This window comes from Microcebus murinus, chromosome 10 (genome assembly GCF_040939455.1).
Source record: "Microcebus murinus isolate Inina chromosome 10, M.murinus_Inina_mat1.0, whole genome shotgun sequence".
Taxonomy (NCBI): Eukaryota; Metazoa; Chordata; class Mammalia; order Primates; family Cheirogaleidae; genus Microcebus; species Microcebus murinus.
This window is the reverse complement of record NC_134113.1, coordinates 53,523,806-53,537,256: the sequence shown is the minus strand read 5'-3', so window position 1 is coordinate 53,537,256 and position 13,451 is coordinate 53,523,806. Positions and strand designations below refer to the sequence as shown.

General features: G+C 36.9%; 1 protein-coding gene and 1 pseudogene across 1 annotated transcript; both read right to left on the bottom strand.

Annotated features, from left to right (window-relative positions):
- Positions 1-3,524: 3,524 nt before the first annotated feature.
- LOC105871511 (2-iminobutanoate/2-iminopropanoate deaminase pseudogene) lies at positions 3,525-3,908 on the bottom strand (annotated as a pseudogene).
- Positions 3,909-4,525: 617 nt separating this feature from the next.
- On the bottom strand, positions 4,526-5,464 carry OR8S1 (olfactory receptor family 8 subfamily S member 1). Its single transcript, XM_012764673.2, has one exon. The coding sequence runs from the start codon at positions 5,462-5,464 to the stop codon at positions 4,526-4,528; it is 939 nt and encodes a 312-aa protein (XP_012620127.2).
- Between the last annotated feature and the right edge of the window lie 7,987 nt (positions 5,465-13,451).

The window sequence follows — 13,451 nt, the reverse complement described above, 5'->3', positions numbered from 1 at the left end:
AATATGAGTAATTATAATTATGCATCTTATGTTTTTCAGTTTCAGTCATACTAGATATGTTTTGATACTTAGTATTTCATTATTTTTATTTCTAGTTTTAATTTTCAGTTTTGAGTTTTACTTTGATATTTTTATTGGAGTATTTAAAAATATTCAAATGATTGTGTTTCTTTGGTTTCTGTTTATTCCACGTATATCTGGTACATATTTGTTATTTTATCACATTATAAGACAGAATTTGATTTGTTGCACTTCTACTTTTTGGAATTCTATGAGGTTTTTTTATTTTATCAGTTTTTATAAATGTTTCATAAAAAAATTTTTTTTTGAGACAGAGTCTCACTCTCCTGACTGAGCTAGAGTGCCGTGGCATCAGCCTAGCTCACAACAACCTCAAACTCCTGGGCTCAAGCAATCCTTCTGCCTCAGCCTCCCAAGTAGCTGGGTCTACAGGCATGTGCCACCATGTCTGTATAATTTTTTAATATGTATGTTTTGAGTTGTCCAGCTAATTTCTTTCTATTTTTTTTTTTAGTAGAGATGGGGTCTCACTCTTGCTCAGGCTGGTCTGGAACTCCTGAGCTCAAATGATCCTCCCTCCCTGGCCTCCCAGAGTGCTAGGATTACAGGCATGAGCCACCATACCCAGCCTGTTCCATGGAAATTTCTTTGCAGGTTATATAGTTAGATATGTTGTTATTAGAACATTATCATTAGTTATGTTATCCTGTTTTTCCTTGCCATTACTTTTGTTTTGTCTATTTAATGTGTTAGGAACTATAAAAGATAAGTAAAAGTCCTTCAAAGTTTTTGTTAATTTGTTCATTTCCCTTGTTATTTTCTGAAGTGTTTCATGCTATGCTATGTGATTTGAGCAGTTAAAGTTCACAGTTGCTATATCTTCTTTGTGGCTTGTAGACATCATTGTGGACTGTAGACTTCAAAATTTTAAAGTGATGTTCATTCAGCAAGCAAATATTTGCTGAACACTTACTACATGCTTGGCCACTGTGCTAGATTCTTTGTCTGTTTTTTTCATTTGCATTCAATTTTGACTGACAAGTATACCTTTACAACTATATCTTTCTGTTTGTATGCATTTTCTAGTTTAGATCTTAACACAATTTTTAAAAACTCTCAACCTTCATGAGTCACTTTGTTTGAAATCTTTATTATATATATATATATATATATATATATGTACAAATCTTAGAGTACTTATTATTTCTATAATATAATTGTTTATTGTATTTTTTTGTGATATTAGTTTGCAAAGGTTTTAATAGTAAAAAAGCAGAGGACATAATATACCCAGGGTAATATTGAAAAATTCAGCATGAATTATTACTTTGCATGACTTAGTCCCTGATGTATTATTGCCCCTTTTGTCACCTGCCTCAGAGGGAGAATCCTCAGGCCTGCCAAGAGATAGTGTACCCACGAAAGTGATGCCGAGAAATTCTGTATAAATCCAATCTCTCAATAACAAGCACTCAGGTGTATGCTAGAATTGTCACCAGTTTCTTATACCTCTTGGAGAGATCAATGTCTAGCCAGGATCTCCTCAAATTTCTGGAGGCCACAAGAGCATAAAAACCCTTGAGAGAATGTTAAGAAGAGCTTTCCTAAGGTCTATATGGGATCTTTTCATTGGAAAGGCAGTGTAGTAAGCAGTGGGGCAACATTGTGGGCATTAAAGTTCAATTTCTTTCCAATGGCGAGAACACTGCTGAGCCTCTAGAACTGTAGGAATGTCTTCATGCAGTTATGATGCCATGTTCTTTACTTAAAAGGAATTTGACTGAGACTCTTGATATCTTTCTCTCAATCACTGTCATCCTGATCCTGTGACATCTGTGTGCTGATTATAAGCAACTTACTCTTAGTGTTCAGTTCTTTGCATTCCCCTTCACCACTAGAAGCTTGACCTTGGGAGTTTAGCTGGGGCCCTACTGTAAGTCAAAGAAAGCAAAGCAGGCCTTGTGTGGAGGATGATAATGTGCTTAGAGTTTTCTGGAGTACCAACTGAGAGAAGAGTCCATTTGTGAGATGTCAATGGCCAGATGAGGATGAAAGCCTTTATAAATCACAATTAGAACAAAGGTTTGTGAGAGGTTTGTGATAGCTTTAGAAAAGTACAAGTCAATATTAAATAAATTCAATAATTTGTACTTAGTATTTGCCCCTTTTCAGATAACTACAGTGAATTAGACAATTGTTAAATATAGCTTAAAGAAAGCTGTAAGCTTAAAGAAAGCCTGTAATCCTAGCACTCTGGGAGACCGAGGTGGGAGGATCACTCAAGATCAGGAGTTCAAAACCAGCCTGAGCAAGAGTGAGACTCCCATCTCTACTAAAAATAGAAAGAAATTATCTGGACAACTAAAAAAAAAAAAATATATATATATATATATATATATATATATATATAATTAGCAGGGCATGGTGGAGCATGCCTGTAGTATTCCCAGCTACTCAGGAGGCTGAGGCAGAAGGATTACTTGAGCCTAGGAGTTTGAAGTTGCTGAGCTAGGCTGATGCTACGGCACTCTAGCCTGACAACAGAGCAAGACTCTGTCTCAAAAAAAAAAAAAAAAGAAAGAAAGAAAGAAAGAAAGAAAGCAGAAGCACAGTGAGAAAAAAATCTGTGTTTTATAGGTAAAAATGGATTATTATATGAATGATGTAATGGCCTTATAACCAGCAAACCACTTACCCTTAAAGAGGGTCAGTGACCAGCTGTTTAACAGCTGAAAGATGAGAGACAAAGGTGATTTCAGGATTTACTTGTGATGTGAGCAAAACAAAATTACTTGTCTAGGGTACAGAGCCTACCTTCTACAATGAAAAGACACACTGGTGAGATCAGCTAATTTGGATAAAATATAAATCGCCTGTAGAGTGGATGAAGACCATGTGAGAAATGAGGTTTCTAGAACCACACAACCTCCCTGCACCCTCTCACACTGGAGATCTGGCCCCCCAGGCTGCACGTATAGCAAAGTTCTTAGAAATTTTTTTTTAAAATATGCATGTCTATTTTATTTCCATTAGAAAAATATTAATTATATAAAATGTTGGTCCACTTCCTTCTCCTAGACCTCTACCATTCATATTTAAATACTTTAATTTTACTCAACTAAAAGAATCATAGATCTGACATGAGAACTAAATATTTCACATCATTAGTTCGATTAGGTGTGCTTTTGATTATTTCTCAGAAACAATAACTCATCTTGCCTACCCTTTATTTGAGTAACTATGTAATAAGTATCTCTTTCCTATATTCAGTCATATGGGTATACATTAAGTGTAATTTACACACCAGCAACTGGATGCATTATCTAATCTTCATTCATGTTCAACTACCCCTATTATATCCTATTTCCATGATAATTTCAGATATTTTAGTCAAGCTTATGCTTCTAAATAAAAATTAAGAGGGTATTATATCAACTATAAAAATTCCAGACTAAACACTGGGCCCACTTACAGCAATGGTGTTGTGAAAGGTCCTCGGACAGCTACTGCTTCATTTCAATTCTGCCTCCTTTGCCGCTCTGCAAAGCGGCAACCTGGTAAGCAGCTCTTGCAGGATAATTACTCTTGAAATACTGTTTGTAGATGTCATTGACAGTATTGAAGTCATTTATGTCAGCCAGCAAAACAGTTGTTTTTACCACATTAGTGAAGTCACAGCCTGCAGCTTTCAGAATTTCACCCATGTTTTTAAGAGCTTGTTTAGCTGTTTCTTTTACCCCTCCTGGCACAAGCTGTCCACTTGATGGGTCCATGCCTATCTGTCCTGAAATGTCAACGGTCCTGTCGACTAATACAGCTCGACTGTAGGGGCCAATGGCCCCTGGGGCTTTGGCGGTGCTGATCTCGCTTTGGATCAAGGACGACATGGCTAATCCTCCCCTCTTTCAGCCCCTCGGGGAGAACAAGCCACGACTGCAAACCTGCTGGAGTCTCAGCTGACTCGGTTCTTAGAAATTTTATCTGAGTTAAAGTTCTTCCTCAGTATGTTGATTCTCTCTCTGCAATTTGTTTTAGCTCTTTATGCCTGTCTTCCATGGCCACTCAGTTGGAATTCTTTCTTTCTCCCTATGAACTCTTATCCATGACTTTTCTCTCTCACAGATGACACTGCATTCTTATTAAAGGCATGGCTTTTAGTGTATTTCCCAAAGTAAATAAAAAATAATCATGGATTCATGACACTAATGATTTTACTAAATGCAAAGCGTAAGGCAAATATTTTAGAATGAGAAAAATGAATTAATATGTTTATAACAAAACTTTCTAGATTAAGGTGATCATTTAATAATTTGCTTTATCTCCAAGAGGGATTAAAGTGAATTATCCTCCCTATCATAACTTGGTGCCATTCTGTCATGCACTTCTAATTTAGCTTGTAGTATCAGACATTGCAGGAAGTCAGAAATACTCCTTATTACTGTAAACTTATCCAATGTCTTGTATGCAGCTTTATCCCAATTTTCCACAATCTTATGTTTTTAATTTAATATCTGATATGTTGCAAATATTTTTCCAAAGTCCTTTTCAGAGCTACCTTCACTTCCTTGTTTTTCAGGCTGTATATGAGTGGATTCAGCATGGGAGTGACTACAGTATACTGCACAGAGAAGATCAACTCTATGGGGGAGCCTGAGTTTGGGAGGAGATGGCGGAGCAAACCTGAGCCATAGTAAAGTATCACTGCAGTGAGGTGGGAGGAACAGGTGGAGAAGGCCTTGCTTCTGCTTGAGGTAGAGCTGATGCTCAAGATGGTAGAGATAATGCGGGTATAGGATAAGAAGACCAAAAGGAAGGTTCCCAGCCCATGCAGGAGAGTAGAGCAGAGCAAGGCAATGAGGTTCCTAGAGATATCAGAGCACGACAGATGGAGGAGAGATGGCATCTCACAGCTGTAGTGGTGGATGATTTGGGCCTCACAGAAGACCAAGTTCGCAGCTAAGAGGATGTTGATGAGTGCGTCCAGAAAGCCTAGTCCCCATGAACCCCACACAAAGTGCATATACAGCTGTTTACTCATGATCTGTCCATAAAGCAATGGGTGGCAGATGGCAGCGTAGCGGTCATAGGCCATCACAGAGAGAAGGCAGGCTTCTGTCCCTGCAGTGACAAACACAAAGAAGACCTGAGCTAGGCAGCCCTGTACTGAAATGGTTTTCCTCTGGGAAAGGAGGTTCTCCAGCATCTTGGGGACAGTGACTGAAGAGAAGCAGAGGTCGACAAAAGAGAGGTGACTCAGGAAGAAGTACATGGGTGTGTGAAGATGAGAATCAACCCTGATTACCAGCAGTAGCATCAGGTTCCCCACTATGGTCAGGAGGTAAATCCCCAGAAACAGCACAAAGAGCAGAGCCTGGACGTGGGGGTCAGCAGACAGCCCGAGGAGGAGGAACTCAGTGATGGTGCTGTGGTTCCCCAAAGCCATTTACAAAGGCTGTTTCCTAGAAATCATATAAAACTCGTGACAGCCAAGGTTCTACTATTCCCCAAGCAATTTTCTCAATGTATTTATTGTCTTATTATATCACTATTACTCAATAACCATTTTTGGCTCCTACTATGGCCTAGGTTTTGTGTCAGTCATATGAAACATAAAAATGATTGAGATGTGCTCTTTGCTCTTTGAATGGTCCATAGAAAAAATGGATATAAAAATAAGAAATTATAACAGTGTAATTAATATAAAGGGATCTCAAATTTTAATTTACATAGGGGTCAGAAATGATATTACATTAGGGAAATTTGAACAAATATTTTTAGAAAGCATATCACTGCCCTAGGAAAAATGAGTGTCAATGGGACAATTAGCTGTCATGCATAATATGCTCAAAATATGCTTCTCAGAACTTAGAGAAGTCAAGGGATGTTTGGTAAAATATGGATGGTTCTGAAAAGCTAATGCTTACAGTATAATTGAGCAACATAGACCAATGGCTAACATGGACTTCTGCATCAGACTAGGTTCATATATTCCAGCTGTACCACTGATTACCTATATGACTGAAACAAAATACGTAAGACTCTGTACCTCAATTTCCTAGTATATAAAATGCAGATAATAGTACCATGTAGAGTTTTAAGGATTAATTATAAGATTATATATAAAGTGCTTCAAAACCACTTACTCCTAACTATTCATTAAATATTTATTATTATAATTATTTCTTGAGATTGTAAGTCTAAGCAAAACTCAGATAAATTCTTCTATAGAGTGAAGCACTGTCAAAGAGCAAAGTTGTTGCTGCTAATGCTGTTGTTATTATTACTTTATGTGCCTTTATTAAGAAAGGTGTAAGAAAATCACATTGAAATCTCTACCAGTAGAAACCCATTCCTGCTCATGACTTCAGCTGAAAGAAAAATTGGGAATTATTTTGGAGTGCAGACTGTCTCTTAAAAGGGTAAATCACTTTGCAATTATTGTGGGTGCCATTACTCAGAAAGGAGGGCATGTAATTCCTATTAATAGGTATTGCTACCAGACTTCAGAAATGACAAGTGGGAAAGAAATTGGTTGGGACTCATGTAGCCAACTAGGGGGATCTTCAATAGCATTACTAGGATGTATGTGTATCCCAGAAAAGGCTGGAATCTCTGGATGAGTAACCAAGAGGAAGACTTGAAAGGATTTCATGACACAAAAATACTTGAATGAGTATATAGACTATAGCAGTAGCCAGGACAGAAGACTCTGCTCAGTACTACGTATTTTGGACCACTCTCTCAGATAATATAGGAAAGAAGTTCAGGAATTCATCCTGTGAAGTTCGACTCTGAGAACCTAGCTTCTATTAAAAACATCTGCTGCTAGTAATCCCTACACTGCAGGAAGAAGTTCCCTTGCACTAACTTTTCTTTGATCATAACTCACAGCAGGCTGTTTAAAAACAAGAATAGGACATTCATTCCTTTATATTTCTCTCTTGTACAGATAGTTAAATTAACTTTCTGGCTTTCATCCTGAGACACTGTCCTCAGTCTTCATATCCCAAATTTCTTCCTTATGGCCAGAATGTGTTCATGTCTCTAAAGTATGTATCTCATGAGTCTTCGGGTCTGGATTACAGCAATGCTCTATTTGCTTGAACACTGAATGTTTACACACAATGTCCAGCTTTAGCCTGAACCCTAAGTCTGACCTTGGGCCATTCACAAAACTCATTATGATGGGTCAGCCAGTTTCCTGGTCCTGGCCATTTCCAGCAAGTTCAAAGCCTAGTCAAGAGGAACATCAGAATCTTTACTATAATAATTAAGTCTTTAGCCAGAAATTCAGTCTCAAAGTCCTTCTTATGCCCAAATACAGCTTACCTGTACATCTGGTCCAGTAAAGCAATCTTCTCTCCAACCTGGCTGCAGGACTTTTATTTAGATGCATCTACTAAAAAGGAAGATGAACTGGAGAAGGTTGCTTTCTAAATCTTGTATCACGATTGAGTTTATAAAATCCTACTGATGATAAAATGTTTTACTGAATGTTGCACTATAAAGTTAGACAGCCATAGGGCGGGATCTAAAATATTCTTTAGTTTTCCCTGTTTCTAATACCATGTCTCAGCTACACATTCGGGTGATTCTCTGCCCTTGTCCCAGAAGATGGTTGGGACAACAGCTTTTATGTTCTACAGTCACAACATGAAGTCAGATTTAGTAGGAAAGAACTTTTAATAACATAGACTGTTATTAAGGACCACTGGAGATCTCCTAGGTGTAGTTTTTAGAATGTGTGGGTTGATGCAATAGCCTATAATCATGAAATCTAAATCTTTGGAATCTATTGGGACTTGAAAGAGAGAAAGTGGCCAAAGGGGCATTTGACTAGTTCCCCAAGCAGGAAAGGAATAGTTTTCCGTTGACACTCTAAGGATGGGTCTTCTTTCTGGGACTTCTCAGCTAAAATCATCTCCAGGCAAATTTATTGTAAAAAATGATTTGTTGATAAAATAATTAAAATAAGGAAAAGTTCATAAGCACAGTCATTTGTGTCAACTGTCTATTCAAATCTATTTTTTTTTGATGGATACATTTTGATGGCTACACAGGGACCTGTTATAGTTGGATTAGTCACAGATTGGGAGTATTTAAGGATGCATAGATTTAGCAGTTTATTAGAGTCTCAAGTAGTAATAAACTGCAATATAAATGAAAATTTGTATTTATTTATTTACAATGAGGTATAAGGTTTTCATTCACACTAGACTATTTTGACATAAGAGTTATTTCTTATGTTATTTCTACTGTCCCTTGCCATTTTATTAACTAAGCAAAATAAATACAACTTAAGGAAATTTAGAATAATCAATTCACATTTCCAAAACATTTGATTTATTTGTTAATACATATAGAATTTAAAGTTTCTTACTTTTATTTTTTGATTAGAACATTTATTCATAGATATATCTAAGAATATATACATATATCCCAAAACAATAAATGTTGGCGTGGATGCAGAGAGATAGGAACACTCCTACACTGCTGGTGGGACTGCAAACTAGTTCAACCTCTGTGGAAAACAATATGGAGATACCTTAAAGCAATACAAGTAGATCTACCATTTGATCCAGCAATCCCATTACTGGGCATCTACCCAAAAGAACAAAGGACAATCTACAATAAAGACACCTGCACTTGAATGTTTATAGCAGCACAACTCACAATTGCAAAGCTGTGGAAACAACCCAGGCGCCCATCAATACATGAGTGGATTAATAAAATGTGGTATATGTATACCATGGAGTACTATTCAGCTCTAAGAAACAATGGTGACATAGCACATCTTGTATTTTCTTGGATAGAGCTGGAACCCATACTACTAAGTGAAGTATCCCAAGAACGGAAAAATAAGCACCTCATATACTCACCAGCAAATTGGTATTAACTGATCAGCACCTAAGTGGACACATAGGAATTACATTTATCGGGTATTGGGCAGGTGGGAGGGGGGAGGAGGGGCTGGGTATATACAAACATAATGAGTGAGATGTGCACCGTCTGGGGGATGGTCACGCTTGAAGCTCTGACTTGAGGGGCGAGGGGGGCAAGGGCATTATATGTAACTTTAAAATTTGTACCCCCATAATATGTTGAAATAAAAAAAATTTTCTTTCAGCATATTATGGGGGTACCAATGTTTAGGTTACATATATTGCCTTTGCCCCACCTGAGTCAGAGCTTCAAGCGTGTCCACCCCCAGGCGGTACACACTGCGCCCATAAGGTGTGAATATACCCATCCCCTTTCCCCCGCTCCCACCTGCCCGACACCCGATGAATGTTACTACTATATGTGCACTTAAGTGTTGGTCAGTTAAGTCAGTTAATACCAATTTGATGCTGAGTACATATGGTGCCTGTTTTTCCATTCTTGTGATACTTCACTTAGAACTGGGCATCTACCCAAAGAAACAAAAGACATTCTATAAAAAAGACATCTGCCCTAGAATGTTTATAGCAGTACAATTCACAATTGCAAAGATGTGGAAACAATCCAAGTGCCCATCAATACATGAATGGATTAATAATGTGGTATATGTATACCACCGAGTTCTACTCAGCCACAAAAACAATGGTAATCTAGCACCTCTTGTGTTATCCTGGATAGAGCTGGAACCCATTCTACTAGTGAAGTACCCCAAGAATGGAAAAACAAGCACCACATGTACTCATCATCAAATTGGTTTTAACTGATCAACACTTAAGTGCATGTATAGTAATAACATTCATCAGGTGTTGGGCAGATGGGAGGGGGAGGAGAGGATGAGTATATACACACTTAATGGGTGCAATGTGCACCGTCTGGGGGATGGACATGCATGAAGCTCTGACTTGGGTAGGGCAAGGGCAATATATGTAACCTAAACATTGGTATCCCCATAATATGTGGAAATAAAAAATAAAAAAATAAATGACAAATGTAAGTTTCAAATCAAGGCAGCCTAATTCAAAGTCCATAGAGTTAATTACTATAAAACATGACTTCACAAGAAATACACCAATGTAAGTATAATGTATTTTGGGAATAGTATTCCAGCTTGGCAGATAAAGAAGTGCTTTCCTGAGAAATTGAAATATGAGATAGAATAGAGGGATTAATAAGAGTTATGCAAAGGTTTGGCAGATTGAGGTTTGGCAATCTATCCATTGTCCCTAGATGATGAAAACATGGCCTACTCCAAGAACAGAAAGAAGCCTGGTGTACTTGCAGTAGGAATAATTTTTGGCAGCGTAGTGTGGAAAATTATGAGGGTAGAAAATTAGAATAGACCAGATGGTAATCAATTGTCTTTATTTTGTGTAAGGGAGTTTGGACTTTATTATGTGGGTGATGGAGCATCACTGAATGGCTTTCAGCTGTGGAGTTATTTAAGTACATCTTATTTTGGAAAGGTCACTCTGCAGAACATTTTCTTTTTGTTTTTGTCTTGTTTTTGCTGGGGCTTTCTAGATAAGGCAGAGCATTTTGTTATTGGAAAATTCTAATACTGAGTACAAATTGGACCCTCAAGCTTTCCACATTATTTCTACACTTTCTAATTAACACAGAATATATTCTATCGGTGACATACTTGTTGTTTAGATATTATGATAAAATTAATGTAGTTATGGGAGAAAAAAGATACCAGAAAGATAAGACACAAAAAGATAATCTATGTACTGCATATGTTTCTCTTTTTTTCCTTAGTTTTTACAACTTGAAATCAAGTTTGTTAATTCATTTCAGGCACCTAGATGCATTGACTTTGTTTTTGTTTTCCTCAGGTTATCCTTGCCAGTATTTTTAAAAAAATATTCAGCCAAAGAAATAGTCATGAAAGTAAACAGACAACCTACAGAATGGGAGAAAATTTTTGCATCCTATGCATCCGATAAGGGACTGATAACTAGAATATACTTAGAACTCACGAAAATTAGGAAGAAAAAATCAAATAACCCCATTAAAAAGTGGGCAAAGGACTTGAACAGAAATTTTTCTAAAGAAGACAGAAGAATGGCCAACAAACATATGAAGAAATGCTCAACATCTCTAATCATCAGGGAAATGCAAATCAAAACCACAATGAGATATCACTTAACCCCAGTGAGAATGGCCTTTATCAAAAAATCTCCAAACAATAAATGCTGGCGTGGTTGCGGAGAGAGAGGAACACTCCTACACTGCTGGTGGGACTGCAAACTAGTTCAACCTCTGTGGAAAGCAATATGGAGATACCTTAAAGCGATACAAGTGAATCTACCATTTGATCCAGCAATCCCATTGCTGGGCATCTACCCAAATGATCCAGTGACACTCTACAAAAAAGACACCTGCACTCGAATGTTTATAGCAGCACAATTCATAATTGCAAGGCTGTGGAAACAGCCCAAGTGCCCATCAATCCAAGAATGGATTAATAAAATGTGGTATATGTATACCATGGAGTACTATTCAGCTCTAAGAAACAATGGTGATATAGCACATCTCATATTTTCCTGGTTAGAGCTGGAACCCATACTACTAAGTGAAGTATCCCAAGAATGGAAAAACAAGCACCAGATATATTCTCCAGCAAACTGGTATTAACTGAGTAGCACCTAAGTGGACACATAGGTGCTACAGTAATAGGGTATTGGGGAGGGGGGAGGGGGGCGGGGGGCGGGTATATACATACATAATGAGTGAGATGTGCACCATCTGGGGGATGGTCATGATGGAGACTCAGACTTTTGGGGGGAGGGGGGAAATGGGCATTTATTGAAACCTTAAAATCTGTACCCCCATAATATGCCAAAATAAAAAAAAATTAAAAAAACAAACAAAAAAAAACCTTTCCTTTAAAAAAAAAAAAGATATATAGAAGACTGAAAAATATTTTAATGTAGTATCCACTAAGTGTCTTCACTGTAAAGTTAATTTTTCCTTTGTAATTAATAAGTAATTTGTGGGAAGACAGTTTGATACTATATAAATATTTTGTTCCTTATTAAGCTTTTACCCCTTAGCTCTAGCATCCTTTGATATTTTCCTAACTTCCTCATTCTTTATTTATTAATTCACATTCTTTTGTAAGTAAGGGCTTTCCCTTCTCTCTCTCTCTCTCTGGACTCATGGATTCTTATTTTATTCAATAGGTTACAATCAATTACTATATCATTATTTATCATTATACTCAAATTACATCAGATATGCCCAATGGCATTGCTTCCAAGTAGACTCCTGTTTCCTTGTGCTATGTCCAATCATTATTTGATCCCTTCCTTTTTTAGTACAATAACACTTATCTTGTGCTTTCCTTGTCCTAGCTCTGAATTAGCATTTATTCCAAGACACTTTGGTTCCTTTCAATGGAAAATGGTATTTAGAAAATAGGATCCGAGTGCCAAGTGGGCTTATTGGGACTGGGGGGTCATTACCTCTAGACTCTTTCACTGCACAGAGCTAGAAAAAAATGTGTTTTTGTGTGTGTACATTATCAACATAGGCGTAAACACACATGTATATATCTTCTGGCTTTCCATATTTGGTATTCCCTTTACTAACAGTGAGAAACCTGGCTACTCTTTGTCTCCATAACATTTATAAAATTCTAGAATACATAGAAAGGCATTTCAGAATTTCTGACTCATACCTGTCAGTGAAAAATTAACCTATTCACCAGCTATCAATAGTTGTTTATAATTAATATATTTTTGGAATTAAATAAACCTTATTTTTGGAATAGTGATACATTTATGGAAAAATTAGTACTGAAAAAGGAAGGGATCAAATAATGATTGGACATAGCACAAGGAAACAGGAGTCTACTTGGAAGCAATGCCATTGGGAATATCTGATATAATTTGAGTATAATGATAAATAATGATAGTAATTGATTGTAACCTATTGAATAAAATAAGAATCCATGAGTCCAGAGAGAGAGAGAGAAGGGAAAGCCCTTACTTACAAAATAATGAATTAATAAAGTGCTAAAAACATATTACAGAGGGTGTCCATATACCTGCATTCAGTTTTACCTATTATAACATCTTACATTAGTATATGTTTATTATATTTAATGAACCAATATTGATACATTGTTATTGACTAATGTCCATATTTTTAAATTCAGCTTTCTTTAGGTTTTACCTAATATCATTTTTTTGTTCCAGGATTCTATCCTGTCATGTCTCCATAGGATCCTCTTGGCTGTGATAGTTTCTCAAACTTTTCTTGTTTTTGACAACCTTGATAGTTTTGAGGAGTACTGGTCAGATATTTTGAAAAATGTCCATAATTTTGAACTTTTCTGATGTTTTCTCCATGATTAAACCAGGAGGAAGACCACAGAGGTAAAGCACCATTTTAACCACTTAATAACAGGAGTACATACTATCAGTATAACTTACCACTGCTAAAGGTTACTCAGGCCACCTATCTCGAAGTGTTTTTCAGATTTA

Coding starts and splice junctions, on each gene's coding strand:
- OR8S1 (XM_012764673.2), bottom strand. CDS start 5,464: ATGGCTTTGGGGAACCACAGCACCATCACTGAGTTCCTCCTCCTCGGG.